Source organism: Sparus aurata, chromosome 5 (genome assembly GCF_900880675.1).
Source record: "Sparus aurata chromosome 5, fSpaAur1.1, whole genome shotgun sequence".
NCBI lineage: Eukaryota > Metazoa > Chordata > Actinopteri > Spariformes > Sparidae > Sparus > Sparus aurata.
The window spans coordinates 14,911,162-14,935,848 of record NC_044191.1 but is presented as its reverse complement, the minus strand read 5'-3'; the positions used below and the strand labels follow the sequence as shown (position 1 = coordinate 14,935,848).

Below are 24,687 nucleotides of genomic sequence, written 5' to 3'. Positions count from 1 at the left end.
ACTTTTAGCATCCTCAGAAACGACCGCACGACAACATTTCATTGCAGTAAATGGGTCCGAATATAAAACCGCCATCAAAAAGCCACAAATAATGCTCAGAACAGCACCAAACTTGACCAACATTAGAAATAGGGTCCCAGCACATATTTCGAGGCTTCAAACATTTGGCTTCCCCACAACAAAGAAGGCTTCTCGGGTGGTGAGTTTTGTTTATCTTTTCCGACAAATCCGGCAATGATATCAAATGTTTGATACCTCGAAATAGCTCGGCTCTACCTACTGAGCTGCCTACTGCTAACGTGAGTTGTTCAAAAACTTTTTAGCAAACTCTGTGTGCTCAAACAATGTTCTCAATGCTTGTGTTCATGTGTAGAGACCCTGGTGAAACTACGAGCAAAGTTTCATGTTGTGTCGAGCCTTCTTAGTGTTTTAAAAAATCCATTGAAAATGAGTTTGACCCGAAAACAAAAATACGGTAAATCTTAAAAGTGCTTCTTTCGTTGTAATTATGCTTTTACACGAAGGTTTGACTCATATATATTGACAAAAAAGCCTATTTTGCATTTTGGCGAGAGTTTCACTTTAAGAAGATAAATAAATTAGCAGATGTTAATTCATAAAGCATCATTCTCAAAGGGTTAAAAACAATAATAAAACAAGTTTATACGGGTAGAAGAACTGGAACATTGTTAAACTCCTTTCATGGTATTTTAATGTGAGATGTGTTAGTTAGTTTATTGCTGACTGTATGATGTCTGTACTGCAATGGAGTAGATACACAGCTTAACCTGGTTTTGTTACTTACCTGTAAAGCCTGTGAAAGAGAGATACATATGTACATGTGTTTGTGTATTTTGTCAGTACGTGATCATTTAGTTTTTGAGTATGCGTGCAGAAACCGAGCGCCTCTGAACTGAATTGAATACTCGTATTTTACTAGAGGAAATGCATCACATAGCCTGTGATACCATTTCATAGGATATACTTTTTCTAATGTCAGCCGACATGCCTCCAATAGCACTGTCACAACTACATTAAAACTGTCCACCTTACATATGTTTGTACAGGTGGGTAGGGAATGTTAATGGGCCTCTCAAGCTAAAGCGTTCTACCTGTTCATGCCATGTAAGTCGTATGCTAGACATTATAAGACATTCAGCAGCTGTGCCTTCAAACAGTAGCTAATTAAAATCTACCTCCACAACACTGCAAATGAACAAGAGCTCTCCTTGTTGTACATTTTATTACACATTTTAAAATAATTTACACAAAAGATACTGGTCATCCTCCAACAGCTTACTCAGTAAATAACCTCCAACTGGACTGCAAATGTTTGGACTAAATAAACTTCAACCACGACGCCTTTCAAATGTTTTAGCTTGAAGCACAAATGGAATTTAACAAGCCCAAGATAATGTGTGACAATCCCAGAAGATTCACTCCCTTCATATGAAAACAGTCATGATTAAAGTTGTGTTCAGTAACACGCTCCCTGACCAGGGATTGCAAGTGTTGCTGACTTGTGGCAGTAACTTCACCCGACCCTCAGTGGCTGCTAAGATTTTAAGTGGGAGCCTGTATCAAAAAGTGAGCTAAAGGCTGGTGTGTGCGACAAAAGTAGTAGGTTGCACAGGTCGTGTTTATCAAAAAGACCACGCTTGAAAGCAAGACAAAGAGTCGGTGCTCTGTTGATATGTGCTCCATATTGAGATTTGCAGCATTCCACATCTGGATAGGTAGGTTAGGGTTAGAGTGTGGGTCAAAGCTATCAGTTTGTACAATGGACGCATTCCATGACAAGACAGAATGAATGATCAGACCAGCAGCTGTCAGTGAAAAGGTTATTGAGGTGTCAATCGATATTAGAATGTCAACACAATTAATGTGCTACAGACTGACAGCCTGGTCTAGTGGTGTGAGGGTGCAACATAAAGGGTCAGACAAGATGACAACAAAAAATGTGTGAAAACGCCCTGTCACACAAAAGTGAAAGAAAGTGAGATACAACATCATTTACTCAGATCTGCACCAAAAATTGATAGGGTCTATTCTGTGCCGAGAGCCAATGTCCACCCAAGTTGAAGTAGTTTTTGTGTCAGCCTGCTCACAATCCAACCAACCCACAAATGAACATGGGTGAAAATATAACCTCTTTGACAGAGGTAATAAACAGGAGAATATATTGTCATTTGAGACTGCTAATATTGTTGTATTCATGCTACTTACAATTTGTTCAAGGGAAATTTGGTATTAGCTTTACAAGGTAGCAGTAAGGTAACACAAACAATACTGGTCCCTGTTTGCGGGGGTTATAAAGGAATTTCTGAATTTCAGATTAGTCTACAAACAAAACCTTTAACAAAACGCTTTATTAATTTATTAGTTTGTTAGTTTATTTGACAGGGACAGTGCAGAGCTTCTTAGCTGCTACAAGCTACGGGCAGGTGACAGACGTCACTGTTAGGAAAGATTTACACTACTCAAAAATATGTTGAAAGATGTTGCGTTAAACCCAAATTTTTCAATAAAATGGTGAAGACGGACTTCAGCCCTGAGATACAATGTTGCCCCTCACTTTGGCCCCCAACCTACAACTGCAATCAACCATTCCCCCACTAACTACCCGCCATGCTCTATGCACTTTGTTTTGTTTCCATAAAAAAAAACACAACTGAACATCAATGCAGTATTTAAAAGGTGGAGCCAGACTCTAAACTCATCAGTTATAATGATTGAGAGCTGCAGTCAAAAACATATGATGCAGCTAGTGCTAGCCCTCTGTGTTGCTGCAGCATAGACAGATAGCAGCTCACCCCAACAATGCAGTCAGCTGCTATATTGCAGAACATGCAGTGGTATTCTCATCATGCCTGGTCCCCATGGTGGTTTGTCCTTTACTACAAGTCAACAAAATTGTGAATGTGAAGCTTGCAGTGAATGTTCTAACCTTGGGTCTTTACTGCTAGCTCCAGGGAACAAACTGTATTGTAATGATTAAGGTTGAAGCTTTCACGTGAAAGATTCCTTCTAGATGCGTTATGGCAAGTGGAACAGGGTCAATGGAGCTTGATATAAGAAAAGGACCTCTGCCGCTTTGACCTTTACTTCACTGGAGTAACCACTTAATCAAAGACCTGTTTGAATGCTGTGTGTATGTGATATTTGTATCTTTCTGATTTAATGTGTTACATATTGTGATGATAGACTGAGATCAACCGCAGCCTTCGAGATACCATGTGTTTCTTTTCCTGTTCTGTTGTTCAGACTCCTGCACAGATTATGTTTACAAATGTTCAAGATATAGAGTAGAGTTTGGCAAGAATTTCTCGGGAAATAGGTTTTTCAGTAGTTGTGATGTACATCCTCAGGTCTTTCCCCTGCGGTACTGTGCAGGTTGGCAGATGGCAAGTTATTGGGGCAGTTCACCCCACAATCAGAAATATATTCTTTTCCTTTAACAATATTTCCTTGTATCCTTAAGCACACGTTACCAGGAAATCTCATTCAGAAGACATGTTGTTATGAAAAGTTAATTATTTTAAATATCTTTATGCTCTAAACCTTTGTTGATCTCAAGATAATGTGTTGCTCTAAGACTGGAGCGGCTTTGTTTGTGACTTATACAAGAAAAGAAAAACATAAATGGTGTTTTCATTCAGGAGTTGTGGTCCAATGCACCACTACCATGAAAAAAATATAAATAAAGAACTGGATGCATAAAATATATATGCTTTGTACAGATTTATTTACAAGAGCCAAAACCAAAAAGACTGGTCACGACTGATGACGTGTTGTATGTATGCCCTCTTATGCAATTAAGCTTGTTGTTATTGTGTACAACCACACTAGTGTCTGTGCTACAAGTAATAATCTGCTTTTGTGAGCTTTTTCAGTGTTTGAATTTGTATTGTCAATTTGAAGCATCCTAAAGGTTTATTGAAGGCCAGTTCTTTTATTGATATTGTTGTACTGGACAGAAATGCTCATCTTTATTCACAGAGGGCAATGTTCATGTATTATTAACAGCCTGGTGTAAAGAACATTTCATTCTGAAAAATATGGTAATTTATTATTATTATTTTTTTATTCTTTATGAATTGAGAGAATTTTCTGTTCTGGAGATGTATGTAAAGTAGTGCATTCACAACTAGATAATGCATCATTTTCATATTTTAACACAACATTTCAGATAACTTGTAATACAAAAAATAATGAATGTAAAAATAAATGTTTTTAACCCAAGTAGTCAACAAAGGATGTGTCATGGCTGTTAGTTTAAAACTTTACCGTTCACCCCCTGTGGTGTCTCTTAAACTTGTGATTGCATGTGATCGATAGCGTCTGTAGCATCCCAGTAAGTCAGCATGTCCGGTGTTAAAAGCAGGTATGGGTGATACTGCTGCTTTCGATTGTGGGTGCAGCTGATGAGCTGAGGCTAACTTACATCTGACACGAACAGGTTAAGAGTTAGCTGCTACACTTACAGTATTCTTAAGTATTATTATTGTTATGTTTTAGGAATTTTGATGTTTGTGCGCAGTGTAAATTGTCAAAGTGTGTCGGTGTATGCAGCAACCTACAATGTGTGTTTATTCTTAATGTGCACATTTTCAGTGTTTTCCTGTGTTACCAAATAAATGATTCACTCAAAGGCCTCTCTGTTCTGGTGTGTTGCGTTCCTACGGGGGCCATTCAGACAGTTTAACCCTCAGCCACAGTTCATTTTGTAACACAGCTCACTAAGCTTTCATCTGAAATGTGGCTGTGCTCACCATGAGCTGGTTCACTAACTTGGACTGCGCTTGGCTCCAGGCTGATAGCTCACAGTGCTGGGCCTCAGAAGTATATTTAAGCCTTGTGACGGTCAGGTGATCTGTCAGGGTGTCTGGCAGTTGTTACGTCCTGCGAGCTTGTACTGTGTCACAGACTCTTTTCGACCCCATCCCTGCAGTTTCATCAAGCTATTACATAGGCAGAGATTATGAGGTCTTTGGCACTCGAAGGTGTAATTTGAAAGAATAACATTCACATATTAACAAAACCGATCAACAGATTGTGAGGGATTTATAGGGATAATCTTTCTAAGTTCCTTAATTTTGTTTTCCATCTGTGAAGACATAAAAGAAAAAGACAAAGCCTATCTGACTGGTAGAGGCGCAGAAGGAAATAAGACAGTCCTTCAAACAAAATATATACATAAGAGAAATCATTTCTGGTTCAAATAATATTTCCATTTTTCCCAGTATTTTTCCCATTTTCCAGTAACATGCCTCAGAGAAAATGTCAACCACTCAAGAATGTACATTTAATGAACTATTTCTAAAGATTCATTGTTTGTTGGAGACTCTTTACCCAGACATGTACCTGTTATTGCTTTTTTACTACCTGCTAAAATTGTTTGTAGTAAATATCTGTCCCCGATACATCAGCCCCACAGCATGATGCTGCCGCCACCATGCTTCATGGTGAGGATGGTGTGTTTCTGGTGATGTGCAGACGTTTCAGCATCAGACTAACAACCTTGCGATCGGTGTACAGCCGCTCTACCCCCGAGCCACTGCCGAAGTGTATATACAGTATTTTAAATACTGAAATATTTATCTATGAAATATTTTATTCAAGTAGAAGGTCATGCAGGACAAAATTCGGATTTACTTGCAAAATTAAAACAAACAAACAGAATGAGAGACTAAAGAAAAGAGACACTAAATGCCCTGAAAGGAAATAAGAAAACCCACAGCTGACGCACTGTTGTAGCCGTCATGTCGTAATAGGAGGCCAATTAAATGTCTGTATCAAGTCAGTTTTATTCAGTCTGTTACAAATTGCCTCAAGGGGCTTTGCAATCTGTACAACATCTACGGCTGCAGCAGCTTTATCACCCTGAACAAAGAAAATCCACAGGACTGGAGTGGAAGAAACTGGGACGTAACCTAACATGTGAAACTGGACTGTTCGGTCCTTTTGAGATATGTAGGTTGAAGGGCTTGGCCCATTGTGACCCACTGGTAATCAAGTTGAACCTACATACTGTGCACATGGGAAGATGGTCTCACATGATGCACTATCAGTATAATGCCTCCCATCTTTAGTGTCATCTGTGTCTCCTAATAACTTATTTCTTGGTCAATTTTGCTCGTTTGATTATATCCTGTATACTCACAGGAAATACTGAACTGTACAAAATAGAGAACTTTAACAATATGTGCTAATTACATAAGTATCCCACCAATTTCTATAACATCTGCTGATTATGTTCCTTTGTGTGGCATGTGCCAGTCTCATTAGATCGTCATAATTAGGCTGCTTTTAATATCTTTCCAATTCAAAGGGAAAAATGTAAATGCATTGCCTGCACTGTTGCTTAGGAATGACTTTTTGTCTCTTTCTCAAGCACAAACATCATTATTGCGATTAGTAACAATGTTTTGCAACTGGACACAGTAATAAGATATTTATGCTTTAGGTCGATTATACAACTGGATAAAATATATCAAGAAAATAAGAGATTCTCACAACTAAATTATCAAGCAGTAGAAGTTAGACCTAATACAATACAGGAAACATCAACAAAATAAGTCTAAAGCTGCTGTGGTTTTATTCAATTCTGCCTCCAGAAAAGCAATTACAGAATTTCTCAAATGCTTTTAATCAAACACAAATACATGCATTTGTCCCTAAACATTTTTTTGTACAAAATAAGATGACACTGTAATCTGTAGGCAACAGATTTGGCTCATATGCATTCCATTTTGCACTCCACGATAATACTTTCAAGTTTGACCTTTTACTCATGACACCCAGCTCTAGACAAGTCTTTACCCTATTTAACAAATAGAATTTGTTTTGTAATCATGATGCAGTGTGCTGCAGACTCTGTAGCTGACAGGAAACTATATTATATCGGTATATATATATATATATATATCAAAATTATCATGAAAATAATTTTTTAATGCTGTATGAGCTTTAGCTGGTGGTCTTCTGCTGTGGAGTTGACGGCAGCAACAATGTGGAGCTGTTGTGGCAAGAAAAAATGTCGGCAGGGGATGGAATAAAGCAATACAAGGCCTGTTGTATTGTGGCAGTCCTTTTATTGATGTTGATGACAGTAGCAAATAATGAACAGACTCATATCTACAGGAAAAGCAGACAATCTGCTGCAGTTCTTCTACAAATACAGGACACGTCTTTAAAGCTTTCCTTTACAGTACAGAAAATTTCATATGAACCTCATCTTTTTGTGTAACCACAGGTGTAAAAACATTGCCATGGAAACAGGTTATTTATGCACAACTCCATAAATACAATTGATTTTATTGATTGTACAACTGGTTTTATCAAAACATATGTCATAATATTTCAGGCAGATCAACAGATTTGCATTTCCTTCTGTTTCAGTGAACATCTGAAATTCTTCTCTTAAACTACAAACTGGTACAGATACTTGCAGAACTAATGGATGTCAGAGATTAGCATTTTATGCTACCTTTAGTACAACAACATCTGTACATGCAACACCTATTTCATGTCTGTCCGTCCTGGGAGAGGGATGTATGGATAAGCTCTGGTTCCAATTATGTCTCAGTCAAGCTACTTCTTTCTTTCTGATGCTATACTCAGTCAAAAGACATGTTATACTAATATACAATATGAAATTCAGAGTAAAAATGAACTAGTAGTAAAAAATAATGTGAAACCATAGATTCAGTTAGAAATCCATTTTATTTTTGGTTTAATAGGGCACTGAGCCTGTCAAAGAAAAGCATATTATTCTTTTACAGATTTCTTTCATTCATCTGCAGGTTGTTGGGTTTCTTTTTTGCATACAGGAATGCTTCCCCAACTCAACAATTTCCTTCTAGTTTGTGGAATTTTATTTTATCTTGTTTTTGCTTTGATTATTTCTATGAGGCACTTTGAGAAGTCTGATCTGGAAAAATAGTATAAATAACCTTTTCTAAGCTTCTGTAGATGCTCAGAAAGACATTACAGGTACATTATAAAACTGAACCATCAGCAGGAGGAAACCTGCTGTTTTGAAGGTGCAAAAAAACAAACAAAAAGGGGAGTGTGAAATGATTCCCACAGCTTGTAACAGTCATATTCCTCTAACAGGCTGGCCACACTGGATGCTTTAGCAGCACCTGTATGGGGCGTTATGTATTGCTTTTAATTTTGTATTAACAAGTTAGACTGGCCACGCTGTCAAGGGAGGCTGCAGCGTCCTATTTGTGCAGTTGTCAGCACTCCCGTTTTCTCTCTTTCTCCCTCCCTCCCTTTCCCCCCCCTCCCTCTTTCTCACTCTCTTGTACATCCAGTGTGGCAAGCCTGTAACTGTGATGTCTGAAGTTAATTTACCACTGTCCTCCACAATGTGAGCTCATACTAACAATTTGAACACCTATTCTAAACACACATTTGCAAATGTACATGTCAACCTAATATTTCAGTACAAAAGATCTAAGCACAGGGTGGATTTAATTCCATAGCAACTCTGGTTTTCACCTTTCCATCACCGCTCTGATGACTCAATGCTGCCCTTCGCTCTTGATCCTACAGGCCACAGCTGTGATAAGTGCTGCTCCCTTCCCGCTTCCATCCTCCGACTTTTGGAAAGTCACCTGACACTGCGGGGCCAAATCCTGCAATGTCTCTTGCATGATGCTGGAGAAACTTTAAGAAGAGTGAAGGAAGGAAGAGAATAAAATGGTTCAGTGTTGAAAATCTCATCCTGATGCACACTTATTATTTCAGATATGTAGAAATATGAAGAAGCTGGCATTTCTGATATGGATTTAGCCTCCTATACATTTGTGCATGTGGTCCATCCATCATGCTGGAGAGCTACTGTAACTGCATTCATTTTTCGGCTTGTTCTGGCTACTTCACACTCATGCAGACTTAAAATATAAAATATTATATGTCGAAATATTAGTGTTAGGACATAATTGCTCCTTACTGAGGGTGTGTCTTATAAAGGGTGCCATCCACTCCCACGGTGACGGAAAACTGATTGAGGTTGCGATTCTCTCGCATCCTGTCGACCACAGCGGCTAAACCAGCACCACAGAGCTGAGCTGCACGGCGGGCGACCACGCTACACACCTCCTTCACCAGAACACTGTCGTCTATTGTGGAGCTGGTGAGGCCCAGGTGCTGCAGGATTGAGCGGATCTGTCGCATGGCCAGACGGTCACTTTGGGATCAGAGAGATTCAGAAGGGTTACACACATGTAAGAGATGTGCTGCTCTCCTCACTCATAGTATGTGGATATATACCTGTGATCCGTGCATCTTCACCATAATAAAATCTAATGTGTGTCTGCGGTTTAAGTGTAATCAAATCTGACATTTATGTGATTAGGGTTATAGTCAATAACCATTAAGGCTAACTATAAATGATGCATCATTCTTCTGCACTGCTAGCTTGCAAATCATGGACAACTTTGTGAAAGGGCTGCCAGGTAAACGTAAAGCAGAAGATAAATCTACACCAAATGTCACAACTACCAAAACAAAGACAAGAAAGTATGACACCTCCTACAAAGGAGCATACAGAGTTGCTCAGTGTCAAAACCTGTACATAATAGTAGAGGAATTAAAACCGCTACCGATATGGTTAAAACTATGATTGATTTATCAACAGCCAGTAAACTAAAGGCTATTTCACTGTCAGACATAATTATCATAAGGTGCATTTATGACATGTCAAAAGGCATAGAGGAGCAGCTTAATGAGAAGACATGACACAAGTCTGACATTATTTTAATCTACAAAGGGGGGCCCTGCAGAAAAGGTTTGGGCACACCCTTGTTAAGGTAACAAAAAACAACATAACGTTGATTTAAGGAGCATAGCTTCAAAAGATGATTGGAAATTCTCAAGGATATAACAGAATTTATGAGAATAAAAGCTTACAGTTTTTCTGCAATAACCTTTTTCAAACCTTGGCAAAGAATGGAAGCTTAGAAATAGTTCTTAGATTGTTTGAAGAATTAAGAAACAGCCTTTTTAAAAGCAGTTTAAAAGATTCAGGGGGAAAACCTGTCAACTGTGAACACTTTCAAATTTGCTGAATCAAGGTGGAGACTACTAAATTTGATGCGCGCCGTTCTTGCCAAAAATAGGCCGGAATACGACCTGTACACATGTAGTCATTATAACATATTCCCAGCATTTCACTCCAGTATTAATGTCTGTATCTAGAATATGTTACAGACATGAAGCAAACACACACAACAAGTGAGGGGCAGTTTCTTTCTCTCCCTCCCTCTTTTCCCCCTCATGCTTTCGCGCTTATTCAAACCAGGAAAAGGAAAATCACATTATCATAGTCATTGATAAATAGTTACAGTTTTTCTCAATTGTTTACACACAAAAACTGGTACTTGAGACACAGTGACCACAACAATATTTTACATCACACTTATGTATGTACTGACTGTAGTAAGTGTAACTGAACAAAAAAGCCCTAAGTCATTATGATGAATGAAGAAGAAGTGTTTTCCATTCATCATAGTGTTTTACACTGAGCACATCAGTGTTTAACTGGTTCTTATAAATGTTTTTGATTTGATGGTTTGTGTGTGTCATTTGAAAACAAAATACCATTGCTGGGTTTTGCCCATTGTGTTTGTGATTTTTGATTTGAACTGTAAAACTGTAAAGCTAACTCTATATAGACAGATAGGGCAGACAGGAGCTGCACAGCTGCCACGCAGCCACTGTGAATACTAATGCGCGGATGAGCTGCAGCAGCTCAGTAGGAAGTATACAGGCATCCAGTGTGTCCAGCCAGAACAGTGTCCAACACTAACCTTTCAATCTGCGACAGGAACTTTGTCGCAAAGATGCCCCAGGTCTTCAGTCGCTCAGACAGTTTGCCTCTGAACAGCAGGCCCTTAGATGTAAAATCAATCAGAACATTCCTCACGATCTCTCCCAGGTACATGCCACTGATCATCTTCTCATACCTCAGAGAAAAACACACACAAACAGAAAACTTAAACATGTACAAATAAACATTTATTCTTTTGCTCTGTCATAATTGTTACAACCAGTTGTAAAAAAGGAAATCTCACTTAAAAAATCTAAATAATATAAAAAAGAACACAATAGTCTGAAAAGTTTAGACAAAACATTAGCTGGTGTTTTATGAAGAGCTTTCTGTTTCTCTCCCTACCTGCAAAGTTATCTATTTTCTTTGTAACCAAAAGACTGTGATCCCATAGTCATAACAGCCAGTGAGCCACGATTTGAGGAAGCTTATTGTTAATTATGGAACCGATTAACAAGCGTGCACTGAATGACATTGCAACAACCTGCTCAGTATGTTTACATAAGGGATGTGATACCAATACAAGTGACGTGTATATGTGCAAAATAATATGAATATTATACGTTTAATAGGCGACAGTATTGGTTTAAGGTGGCCTACGGGTGACTCATATCATCCTTGTGGCTCTGCGGGCACTGTGTCGGCTGCTTCTGCTCTAAAGCTACTCAAACAAATGTCACAGAGCTGAATGGACAGCTCCTGTTTTCATCTGCTGCACAATGTCTTTTTCACAGAAATGATGTGAAGTTCACAGGATGCTCTCTTGTTTATCAGTTTAGACGGTATTTATGAGTACATGTACATTTAATTTGGCACTTCCAGTTGTTTTTTATTGACACTTAACAGTAACAATAATCTGTCATAAATCTTCATCAAATACCTCTGTTTCCCAGGGTTGTTAGAGGAATCATCAACAATGTGGTCAAACCGGGTGCAGAAGTCATCGAGTTCACCATTGTCACCAAATGCTCCCCACTCCATGTTGATAGACATACGACCTTCATTACCCTCCACCAGTTCGATGTTACTCATTTCCTCCATGTAGCAGGCATTGGTCCCAGTGCCTGAATTAAACACGGGGGGAGAGGTATCACTAGTGCAAGTTTTTCATTCAAAATTGCAGATTCACTCTTTCAAATGTCTACTCACAGTACACTAATTTATATGTTAAAAATAGAACAAAGAGAATGGCTTCCGGAGAGGAAGGTGGGGGGTAGACAGACTTACCTACGATGAGTCCCACCTCACATTTGGGGTCCTCATAGCCGCAGGTCATCATGGTTCCCACTGTGTCATTAACCACTGCTACAAAGTTCAAGTCAAATTCCTGGAAGCAGTGAAAATCAATTAATTTCCAACTGACTGAGTTTTCCCGTTAGTTTTGTTGCATCTGTCAGAGCAGGACAACTTATACCATTATCATTATCATTACAACATTAACTTTGGTGCCCTCAGATTATTCCCAGCATACCTATGCCAAACTTCAATATGAGACAAGGTCTAATTAACCGAGGTAAGGACAATTTTTTACGAGTTTTTCTTGACAATGACATTTGTAATGTAAAATGAAATCATCCATAATAATCATGAATTACATTGCAATCAGAATTTCTGTTAAAATATTCGCAATATCACTTGTTCAGCATTGCGTGTGGCCCTATATATGGGTGAAGCTTTAATGTAAACATGCATGCATGTGATGGGTGCATGTACACAGACAGTTACATTATTTCTAATAATTAACAACCTTGATTAAAAAACTGTATCTATATATTCCCATGGTAAGACATAACTTTGAGCTATAAAGTTTAATTGACCAGGTTATGAATATGTGATAAAAAGGTCATAATTGTGGCTTTACTCAATAGTACAGCTTGGCAGATGACAGGAAATGGGATGAGAGAGAGAGGAGGGATAACATGCAGCAGGGGGCCACATTTCAGACTTGAACCCTGGGCCACTGTGGCAAGGACACAGTCTCTGTACATGGGACACACACTTTACCACCTGGGCTAATGTGGCGCCCCCCACTGTGAATATTTTGGCCAGGAAAAACATCAGAGCAGAAACTCCTTATTGACTTTGTGCACAAAGCCTGGACATATCATGTTTTACATTGAAATAGGTTAATAGTTGGTTTGCTCAGGTCCTAAATGCTGTTGCTGCTTCTGTTCCTGTGCTATTACGGAGCCCCAGACATGACATGGTCAAAAAAAAAATTAAATTGTGGCCACAATATAGCTATAACGTGCGCACGAAATACTCACTCTCCTGTCGCAGGAGCTGGAAGACAAACGACCCAGCAAGGTGGAGACACTGCGGGTGGGATGGAGGTGTCACTCGGACACGGCGCAGTTATGCGCGTCTCCGACACCTTCATCACGAACGCGTTAAGTCCAGCAGGCTCCGCAGGTGTTTAGTAAATAGCCGCCCGCAATGTCTCCACCTTTCTGAGTCGTTTGTCTTCCAGCTCCTGCGGCAGGTGCTTTCTGAGCCACGCGTGGCCTTCGTTTACGCAGCGCACTCAGTGCCGCTCCTTTTGCGGTTGAACGCAGGCTCAAAGGAGTAATCACACAAGCCAAGGAGTCCGTGAAAGGGGAAATAGGAGAGCCGTATGTAGGGTAAACTCTGGCCGTGCATGTGATTGAGGTGTGCGGCTTCCAGGTGGAAGGGCTGTCCGAGTCGGAGCGCATCCGTGTATATATTTTTCTGTGCTCAAAATCTCCCAATGCTTCTTCACAAATGTTGCACAAATATCACGATATAAATATGAAACATGTCATGGAATGGGAGGGCAAAGAGTAGAAATGCACATCAAACATGAATATTGGTTTTTGTTATTACTGTTGCACTGTTGTGCCTGTGTTATTTTTATTGAATGATAGGGTTACAGTATCCTACTGGTGGAAGTGCGCAATTAAAATCTGGCCCTCGAGTAGTGAGGATAACATTTTTGTGACCCTCTCTATCATTAAAGTTGCCAATCCCTGGCGTACATGATGTCCTTAAGGTGAGTGTCTTATCTTATTCTGTTCTAGTCAATATCTTGTTATCCCACATTTACGCAGTGCCTTTGACTGATCATCTCCTTTGAAAGTAGCATCATGTGTGTCAGACTCTCAGCTGAGGGAATACAGAGGATATATGAGCCGCACTGTTAATGATGCCACCGAATGCAGCCGTGGAGTTACAGTAGCGCTCACTGTATGTATCGCGTTGCCAAGGTCACCTGTAGCCAGTGATCAGTGATCAGAATCTAGTTTGTATTGATTTGCAGGTTGTTGTTGCTCTGACTGAACTACTGAAGGCGTCTGTAGTGTTCTCTGGACATTTGTCCTTCAATGAAATCACAGACGATTAAAAGTTCACTATTATAGGCCTACCTAAATAACCTAAATGCGGATAAAAAGATATTGACTATAACAGAATCAGAAAAGACACTCACCTTAAGGACATCACGTAGGCTATTGCGGTTTCTAGAGAAGGTGTGCTCGATTTGCTTACCCAGTTGTCCAGGAATTATATTAATATCATTAATAAGTATTTCGTGCGCACATTATCCTTATTTCGTGGCCACGAAATACTAAGTTGTGGCCACAATTTAGTATTTCGTGGCCACGAAGTAGTATTTCGTGTGCATGCTACAGCTATATTGTGGCCACAGTTAAATTTTTTTTTTGACCATGTTGTGTCTGGGGCTCCGTAGTGTGTAGGTCAGGTGAAATGCAGATGCCCACAGGCCATATTCTCAATAAAAATTGCAACAATGTCTTTGTGATGTGTACTGACCTGTCTTCGGCGGACAGCGTCTTTGAGAAGCAAAATGACATCATGTCCTTCACAACCACTGGCTTTAAAACCCTTTGTCCACTTCAGAAGAATGCCCTGCACAAACAACAACTCTGTGTAAGTGTTACATTCAAAGTAATAAAAGAATGAAAGATTAAAACGTGTTGGGGAAAAATATGATTCTCTCAGGGCACTGTGTCTCCTTACAATAGGTATATACACACATGTCCTGTGAGAATCATACTTTTCCCCAACAAAAGAATTCCACTTTAGGGACGATATATGAAGGTAACTGCAATGGCTCCGAGCCCCTTCAGTACACAAGGCTTAATCATTCCCTTCATTTTAAAGATTTTATTAGGAGATGAAATGTGACATGTAATGAGTCATTGCTTTGCTGAAATTCTTAGCTGTCACAACAAGTGTTAGACGTTATCCATTTAATTCTTTACACTAGCTGCGATCGATACATATGTACGATGTACAGGTCAATTCACTAAGGTATAATAGATATGTACACTAGTCTAGGTGCACTTACAATCAATATTTGGTCAAACATTACCTGATCCAGTCTGCTTTGATGACAGGGGAAGGAGAATGTAAATCCAAGAGGCAGGGATGCTCCTTTCATTCCCATGTACTCCAGAAAGGCAGCAATGCAGTCCACAATGTGGTCGAAAAGCTGACACAAAATGCAAGACAATGCACATACACATAAGGAGTTCATAAATGATGTACCATATGTATCAGGTATGTTGCTCTAAGTTTTGCAAAAATACACAGTGTTGTGAGGTTTTACACGTTGCATACGGCTGTTTTAGAAGTAAGCCCTGCTGACACAATACCTGGGATGGTTGCATATTTTGAATGAGGGGGAGACTGTCGGATGCTCACTCTCACCGGCAGCTTCACGTTCCCATTCCCTCCCCATATATGCATATGAATTAAAACATTTGATAATGCTGACTTAAGCGCTTATGCTCCAAGCTGTTAGAACCTGTTCATCAGAGCAATTTGGGGTTCAGTATCCAGCTTAAAGATCTGACATGCAGCCGGGAAAGCCAGGTTGATTGATTGTTTTGTTTTATTGATCGTATGGGTAAGCCGGTGAATTCAGCTTAGCACTTCCACACTACTACAATGATTTTCAGCTTAGATGCATGTCATATGTGTACATGTGTAGTCAAAACTCTGCATTGAGAGATCGGGCTTTTGGCAAGGAGACAGAAAACACTCCATTTAATACAGAAGTAGCCTTGAACAGTTCCAATTAGAATCTAGTTTCCTTATCAAAGAGAAGCCTGAGCAGGTGAATAAATCCAAATCTCCTCCTATGAAAGACTATGTTCTAAGCTGATACATAGGCAAGATATCAACATTAAAATATGGGACTTTTATGTTTCGGTACCCTGAGGTCCTTAAGGGTTTATATGACATGTAGGTTTGAAGGTATTATTTAGTTTACATAATATGATGTACTTTTACATGTACATAAGATGTATATCAAGCAGAAAATATACTGTATATAATGCTAAGTCTTTATTATATTCCCTTTGACCTTCTTTTCTGTTCTTGTCCTGTATTAGGTGTAGTTTGCTGTGATAATTTTATGTATGACACACTTTATTGGCTACTTGTGTATGTTCATTATTCCCCTTTGAAAAAACAATAAAAAGTAAATGATACAAATAAATAACGTAAAATAAAATCTCTGATAAAGTTCTTACTCTTTAATTACAATGTGCATGTTATAATTCGTAAAGACATGCTATCTATAAATCTAGATTTGCACAATTTGTGATCCAAGTCTCTCAGTGTCATATTATAATGCTGTTCTCATTTATTGTGTGAAAATGTTTAACCCCCTGTGATGTTTTACCTCTTCCCCTGTGCCCTGCATGGTCTCCTGTGGGATACTGTAGATCTTTTGTTGCATTTTCGCTTTGTGTCTCTGTCCACTTTGCACTTGCACCAGCAACACCCGAAAGCTTGAGCCCCCAAGATCCAAAGCCAAGAAGTCGCCGTGCTCTGATGAGGACGTAAAAGACAAGAATCCTCAACACATATATAAAAGAGAAAACATGACTTGAAGTGAAGTGGAAAGCTGTTTTTTCTTTTATTGCAACCTGTTCCATCTGGTGTGGATCTGACATAGGCGGGAAGCATCTTGACGCTCGCCTGCTCGTGGGTTTGCTTTGACAAGCCTCGGACCATCTCCTCACTCATTCGCCTCTTTACCTCCAGCAGTTGTTCACGGCTCAGGCACATGGTGTCAAGGATGCGCTGACGCTCAGCATTTTGAGCGGCAAGACGGTAGGCTACTGCTGTTACCATGGCTGCACCCTTCCCACTGCCACATTGCGACTGCAAAAAACGCACATCACAGTCCGGCACAAGTCGCCGCACCATCTTATGAAGCCTCCTGGAAAACCTTGGAAAAGGGAGACGCATTTATTGAATCTGTGTTACTTTTACCATTTTCTCACACATTCAAATATATGTGCAAAACTGCTGTTTCATGTCATGTAAACTTCCTACACTGTGTGTCAGTGGACTTAAATAGACAATTTATGCCGTGTGAAATGTGAATGTCTGTTTGTCTTTTTTTTCCAACGTTCACTTTCAGTAAGAATCCAACAGGCTATAATAATAATAATAATAATAATAATAATAATAATAATAATAATAATAATAATAACAAAAACTTGCAAACTAAATTATTTGTGATATATTAGACACAATAAAGATGTGGCTCAAAAGGATTTTTTGACGATCCATTTGATTATAATCTTTCTTGCTTCAGCTAATGAAACAGCTGTTTTTCTTCATCTCATACCAAAACCTAAGAGAAAAAAAGTGTGGAGATTGCATACATGGATTTCCTTACACAGCTGGTATTATCCTGCAGCCATTCTTAAATCTATAATGTCCTCACGCAAGCTCCATTGATCAACTAAATGTGTGCCTTTGAGAGATACACCGAGACCGATGTGATGATGTTAAGGAACACTTACTCTGGATGATTCTTGTAAACAGAGCCGTCCACTCCAATAGTGGTACGAAGCTTCTCAGCTGCCTTGTTATCCCGAATCTGCCGCAGTACTGCCACCAGAGTGGCAGCGCACAAGTGTGCAGCCCGTGTCGATACTATCTGACACACTCTCTGAGTGGCTATACAGTCCTCAACCGATGGATCCAGATTCAGGCCACGAAGCACCTTTTCAGCACTCGCTAGACCTTCCTCATTGCTACAAATAAGGCACAAAACAAATCACATTTACTGTAACTCTGATGAGTGAATGGGTAAATGAGAAGCACATGGTAAAGCCCTTTGGATAAAACTGCTATTGTAATTGCAGCTTTTTACCATCTGACATCGGCCTCTGCTACATCATTTAGGATGCAGATGCGTTTGGGGAATTTAGTGGATTTGTGGAGTAGCTCTGATCTCCATATACTACTGCTCATTTAAAATATCTGAGTATTCATGGTGCAAGACTAATGCATAAACCGCACTACAATTTTCTCAACCAATTATTTGAAAAACCTTGTGACACAATAGAAATCCGAATTGCTCTAATCCACTTATCTCATTTGTCTTGAAAAAGAAAATAAGTGCTGTTGTACATGACAGCATGCCCTGCAGTACTTCACTGGCCTAACAAACAAGATAATATAATTTCAGATCCAATCTGACTTGTATTTTCAACCCTTTGTTCTTGTGTTTTGTTTAATCAGTGAATACTGGTGTGACCAACACATTCTGACAGTGTCTGTAGAGTCATTTCATTCATTCAGCTGAAACTAAAAACTACCCCCATTGGAAATGTGTATTAGCTTGAAGATGTTTCACTGTTCTGCAAGTGGACACTACTTGTCTGCTGCTTACAGTACCATTGAAACATCAATGCCTTGAGTTTCTCAAACACTCATGCACAAACACAGACACTTACTTCTCATTATCTATGCCATAGATGTAGCTGGTTTTAAAGCTTCCAGTGGTGAGGAGCTCTGCTGTTGTCTTGGCCTGGAACAGCAGCTGCTCTCTGGTCATTCTAACCAGGATGAGACGCACCAGCTCCCCCATGTACATGCCACTGATCATCTTCTCAAAACTGCATGCCATTCCAAAAAAAAAAAAAAAGGAGGAAGAAAATATTCCACAAAAAAGTCTTCTGGTTAATGGTTTCATTTATTCCTATGAATACCTTAAACAGACCTACCACCATAATCTACCGGCACATAAAACACAAATGCAGCATACTGAAAGCCTATCAGACGCTTAACTTTTGACATGTAAACTCTTGAAACTCTGTCTGTCAAGAGAATAACTACAAGTAAGCCCTTTGACTCCCGAGACCAAGACCTGAGAATACTTTGAAATTGGGTACAAAAATCATCCATCTGTGAGACTCTGACATTTAAATTTTCCTAACTTCTACAGTATTAAAGGATGCGCCAAAACTCACAAGTGATATTTACTACTGGTAGGCCTACAACTATTGGAAAATATCCACAAATTTGACGGGCAGTTATAAGCCAACTCCAGGAAGTTTTTTCACAGCCAAATCTTTGCTGACACTCGACATTGCCTGATATCCCATCAACATGGGTTGACACTGAAGAGCTGCACAGAGGAGAGAGAGAGTGGCTGAAGACATGCAGCAAAAGGCCACAGGTCGGACTCGAACCAGGGCCGCTGATGATGACTCAGCCTCAGTGCAACCACAATGAGATATTTGATAAATAATCATCAGTAATGTGGATATAATGACTAAGAGGGAAAAGGCAAGTATTCAAACAAGAAGACCCACATTCACAATTGTGCAACCTATCTATTTATCTACTTATTTATTCACTTATTCAACTATTGATTCTTGATGACACTTTACTCCTTGGCATTTTATTTATTTATTTACTCTACCTTATTCCCTATTTATTTATTGTGTGTACTGTGTTGTTGTACTGTGCCAGTATGTAAGCTGCTGAAACCAATTGCCCCTGGTGGGATTAATAAAGTTGTCTGAGTCTGAAATTTCACAAAATTACAGATAGAAGCAGGCCATCCACTAATGAGACGACTCACTCCTGAGAGGCGTCAGGGTGTGAGAGTGCGACACTTTCTGGGATAGGCATCGAATCATCATTAAGGAGGCTTTGGATGAAAGCCCTGTGTTGATCCTGATGAGGTTGGCAACCTGCATGGCAACCTGCATGGCAACCTGCATGGCAACCTCTTGCCATCAGAGTATAGGGGTCTGTACAGTTGGGTGTTTTAAGTGCTATATAAATAACAGTCCATTTGCTTTAGAGCGAGGAAAAAACCATATCACAATATAACGATATACACAATCTGATTACAGTCTCCCATCAAGATAATGATATAATCACTATTTATTACCCTTACTACCCAATATATCCTGACCAAAAATAATCTGTTACTGTTCTGCAGGCTATTCAATTTTAAACCAAATATACCACTTCAATGGACACAAACAGAGCAGAACATAACAGGATATTCTCGAGAGAAAATGTCAGCCATAACAGGGGTTATGACCTCTGAGCTGCTGGAAGGCTTTTAATGTGAGCAGTGCACACAGGGTGGAGCTGCAGTGTCAGCAGCTTAACAACATAATTTTCCAATTAGAAATACAGTCTCTTTTACAAAGAGAAATCAAACACTCACAGCTGCTTGCCAGGATTCAGAGAGCCCGCGTCAATTTCTCGGTCAATATCAGTGCGAAGGTCCTCCAGGGTACCATCGTCGCCGAAAGCTCCCCATTCTGTGTTGACACACATCCGACCCTCATCAGCATCCAGCAGCTCAATGTTCCTCATCTGCTCCATGTAGCAGGCATTGGTTCCCGTTCCTTGTGGACAGAGATGATAGCAGAATAAAAATAAAAGAAAAAAAGTTGATTCAGTTTAGCATATGTGATAAAGGCGTACTTATACTAGTAATAGGTAGGTGTAATAGGTAGTTGTTCAAAAATATTGTGATACTTCATTTTTTTTTAACAAGTTCTAGATTTTATTAAATGCTTTTGAGGAGATTTCCAAATATCGAGATATTGTGTCTCACGGTATGGCCTATGAAATACATTATTATCATTATGTATTATGTTAAAGCCATATTGCCGGGCCCTACTGACAATTTTTAAAATGGACAGAGCAACTTTATTGAAACCAGGTAGAATTTCTTGTGTGTACCTGGGTGCGAACTCCTGAGAGAGATACAAATGTGTACATTTATATCCACTTTAAAGACATACATAAAGCTGTTTTGGATAGCAATATTTACAAATCTGTGCCAATTCAGAATTATGGGAACAAGTGTCCCCCAGGATCGGAGTTGACAGTGACAAGAGCTGCATGCTTTTTTCCTTAAATACACCTTATTGTGTAGTGTAACATTTGATTCCAGCATCAGTATCAAACGGCTTGGATAACACATGTGATCAAACACTGAGACCTTCACTGATCAATAAACTGGACTCACCCACAATAAGGCCAATTTCACAGAGATGATCATCATAGCCGCAAGTCATCATGGTTCCCACTGTGTCATTGATCACAGCCAAAATGTCAACGTCAAAGTCCTGCAATGAGAAATTAATTTCACGCTATACATTAAGATGTAACAGACATTTATTGTCTCAGGGCTCTCTCACATGCACTGACTAAATATGTCGGGCCACATTGAAGGATCGCCGACTCAACTCTCATCCTCTGCATAAGCAGAAGTACATACTCATTCACACAACAACGGGCCTTATTTTCATGTGCAAAAACAAGAAGAAGAAGAGACAGGCAGATTAGATCGTTGTGGACCAACAATAAAAATGCTGCATGATTTTCATTTGGACCCGTTTCCCAACATATAAGCTTTTCTTATGTAGCCCGCCCCGGTAGTAACATGCAAATTCCAGCTTTATTTTTGTCAATCCAGACACACAGTTGTGACTTCATAAAGGCACACAAACCACAAGATGTTCGAAATTAGTCAAAGTCATCAAGTTTCCGATGTGTTGATTGGTTCATGTCAACTCATTCATCAAGTAACAGGCAAGTTATTGGTATCGGTTGAGAATCATGCATCAACTTTATAGAAGGAATAAAAAAAGACTTTTAGGTGTTTGTGAGATTTAGATGAGTTTGAAAATGTATGAAAATGGTACATATTGTACCATTAAACTATAATTTGAATACTTACGCCTCGTTTTTTGATTGATTTTCTCAGAAGGCTGACCACATCCTTTCCTTCTACTCCGCTAGACTTGAAGGCTTTGGTCCAAGACAGTAAAACACTCTGCAAATAAGAAAAGAAAGACGTATGATGGGATCACCATTATCTGCCCATTTCAGCCTCGTCATATGATATCATAATAACTGATCAAATACTGTGCAGAGTAGTTACAGACCTTAAAAATGAAAAAACTAGTGTTTGAGTCAAGTACAGTCTACGGATCTAAAACAAGCAAGAATTGCTCAAATGGCACTGCAAAATTAACATGTGTAAAAATAAATACATAAATGATGCGACAGAGGTTCCAGGTTAAGCTAGCTGTCATCAAATAGGCCTATAGTTAATACTATTAGCATATCGCAGTGAACAGTGTCATCATAGGACTGTTATAGATCGCATCTAAAGTGAAGCTGTGTGACAACTGAACTGGAAACAATATAAAACAAGACACAGTGTTGAACTGATAAATGTTGCCTCTGGCTGAAGAATTTAACCAATAAAACATTTCCTAAATCGACAATAAGAGATGGGCACTGATAAATCAAATGGTATCTTACAGTAACAGATTACAGATATTTGCTTTTCAAATAAATCAAAATAAAAACAACAAATACTGGTAATTGAAATAAAAGTTAAAAAAAAAAAAAATACAAAAAGACATTTTACACAAATTGATATTATTACATTTAAGACATTTAGTGGCTTCAGGATTGGTTGAATTTTGTTGCCAGTTGTTGAACAGTGACAGAAAGAAGCTCAGTAAATAAAATGAAGTTATTATTTTTACGTTATTTGGTAATCACTCAAGCAACTTTATGTTTACTTTATCTGTTCTTTTAAATCCTAATGTAGCTGACTCTGATTTTACATCAAATATTGATCACGTCAGTGTTTAAAACAGTTAACAAGTTAAACATATCTCAGATATTATGAATGATTAATCAATAATCGACTGTTAAGGCAGCCGACTATTACTTTAAGAATTTACTTAAAATTTGCACCCCTGAATTACAGTAATTAACAGATATTTTTAAAAAAGAAGAAAAAAAAGACATCAGACATTTGAAAGGCAAGTTATTAATGAACAATTCTGACCGTGTAGAAGACTGCAGTTTAGGTATTTTTGAGTTGAATAGAAGTTGATGGCAAGCCAGCCCAGACGTGACATCTTGTTCCCTGAATAAAAGATGTTACAACTAAGGACTGATGATCTTTCCTCCTCCTGTACAAGGTCAGCACCAAGAGGAACTTTGTTTGAAGAGTTTATGATTGAACTCGCTGTACCACCATACATCATCCCATCAACCACCACTTTTTGAACCTGTCAACCTGAATCACTGTCACTTCATGTGTTTCAATACTGACCCTTTCATTCAACTTTATGCTGCATTTCATTTATTTACGTTGTTTGTTTTGTGGCCATGAACAACTCAGGCACACTCAGAGAAAGTTTTATTTGGGGCAAAAAAGTTTTGTTCCCACAGTTTATGTTTAAACTGTTTCACAGTGCTGGTTGCTATTTTTTCATAAATAGAGACAAGGTAAAAGACAGGTGTGCATCTCATACAAGAGCCCTAATGCATTCCACTTTAGGTCAAGTATCATATAAAATAGCAGCAAGTTTCCATCAAGGCAAGATCTTATATTAGCCCTCAAAGAAGGGAATTCAGGTAATGTTATTAATTAGCCAATTGCTTAGTGCAGTCTGATATGTACAATCTATTTCTTTTAAAGGGGAAATAAAGACACATGCATAAAAATCGCATCAATGTATCCTCAGCAAATAATGCAAACAGATACAGACAACAGGTGCTGGCCAGGTGCTGACTGCCAAACCTCAGGGGGTACAACTTGAGTGCTAGGTGACACAACCTACAACCTGGACTTGGCTCGAAGCCTGATACCTCTGACAGAGCCAACAGTGCATCAGACAGACATGGATTCTGTGGCATTCAAGCCTGCAAAATGTCTGAATGAATACCACAGCATCCCTTATCCTCATTTCACCACAAACTTTCAGCTCTACAACACACAGTTTGACAGATTATGTTTTGTCCTGCATCAATTCTTCTCCCGGCTGGAGGCATGCATCGCATGACCTTCAATAATAGAACTGTAATTCTTTGAATGGCCGTCGCTATCCTCCCTTCAATACAGAAAGGCTTTCTTTATTCAGCTAGCCACAGAGGAAATTTCCTGCTAATGCCAAAGACAGGCTGCAACTATGTGGCAGCACATTGCTAGACAAGATCAACCTGAAAGAAAAATCATGTTCAATCAATGTTATTTATATAGACCCAAAATCACAATCACAACACCTCAGTAGTCTTTACAATCTCTACAGTGTATGATATCCTCTGTCCTTAGGCCCTTGATTCCACTGAGGAAAAATTTGCCAAAAAAAAAAACTCTTGAGGGAGGGAAAAAAAGAAGGAAGAAAGGAGGAGGAGCCCCAGACGAGGGATCCTTCTCCCAGGACAGCCAGACATGCAACAGATGTTGCCAGTAGAGAACAGAATAACAAAATGACAAACATGAACACAGTGAAAATACTGTTAAAAGAAAATTTACAGAGAAGTGATGCTTCACAGATAAGAGGGTAAGGAGAGATCTGGCTCTTTACCAGTCCCAACAATTCTGTAAGATACAGTCAAAGAAGTTCTGTCTAGATCAAAATAAGGACTGAGTATAAAAAATGTGTGTGGTTCGACCCATGAGTACCAAGTACTTGTTATATTGCAGTAATAACTACCGAGTAGTCACAGTTAGTAATGTCAACATGTTGATGGGCATGGTGGCTGGAGTGATCCCA

At 39.1% G+C, this 24,687-nt stretch overlaps 1 protein-coding gene across 1 annotated transcript in view; it reads right to left on the bottom strand.

Moving 5' to 3' along the window:
* Positions 1 to 7,074: 7,074 nt before the first annotated feature.
* hk2 (hexokinase 2) overlaps positions 7,075 to 24,687 on the bottom strand; it is a 28,831-nt gene continuing 11,218 nt past the window's right edge. The window contains exons 5-18 of the mRNA XM_030415665.1: positions 21,843 to 21,938; positions 21,129 to 21,228; positions 20,316 to 20,499; positions 18,583 to 18,744; positions 17,644 to 17,877; positions 16,756 to 17,060; positions 16,509 to 16,657; positions 15,192 to 15,311; positions 14,630 to 14,725; positions 12,068 to 12,167; positions 11,721 to 11,904; positions 10,821 to 10,976; positions 8,963 to 9,199; positions 7,075 to 8,676 (exon numbers count right to left, since the gene is read on the bottom strand). Of these exons, the coding sequence (XP_030271525.1) occupies positions 8,532 to 8,676; positions 8,963 to 9,199; positions 10,821 to 10,976; positions 11,721 to 11,904; positions 12,068 to 12,167; positions 14,630 to 14,725; positions 15,192 to 15,311; positions 16,509 to 16,657; positions 16,756 to 17,060; positions 17,644 to 17,877; positions 18,583 to 18,744; positions 20,316 to 20,499; positions 21,129 to 21,228; positions 21,843 to 21,938 (2,268 nt within the window). The 3' untranslated portion in view covers positions 7,075 to 8,531. The remainder of the gene's footprint in view (positions 8,677 to 8,962; positions 9,200 to 10,820; positions 10,977 to 11,720; positions 11,905 to 12,067; positions 12,168 to 14,629; positions 14,726 to 15,191; positions 15,312 to 16,508; positions 16,658 to 16,755; positions 17,061 to 17,643; positions 17,878 to 18,582; positions 18,745 to 20,315; positions 20,500 to 21,128; positions 21,229 to 21,842; positions 21,939 to 24,687) is intronic.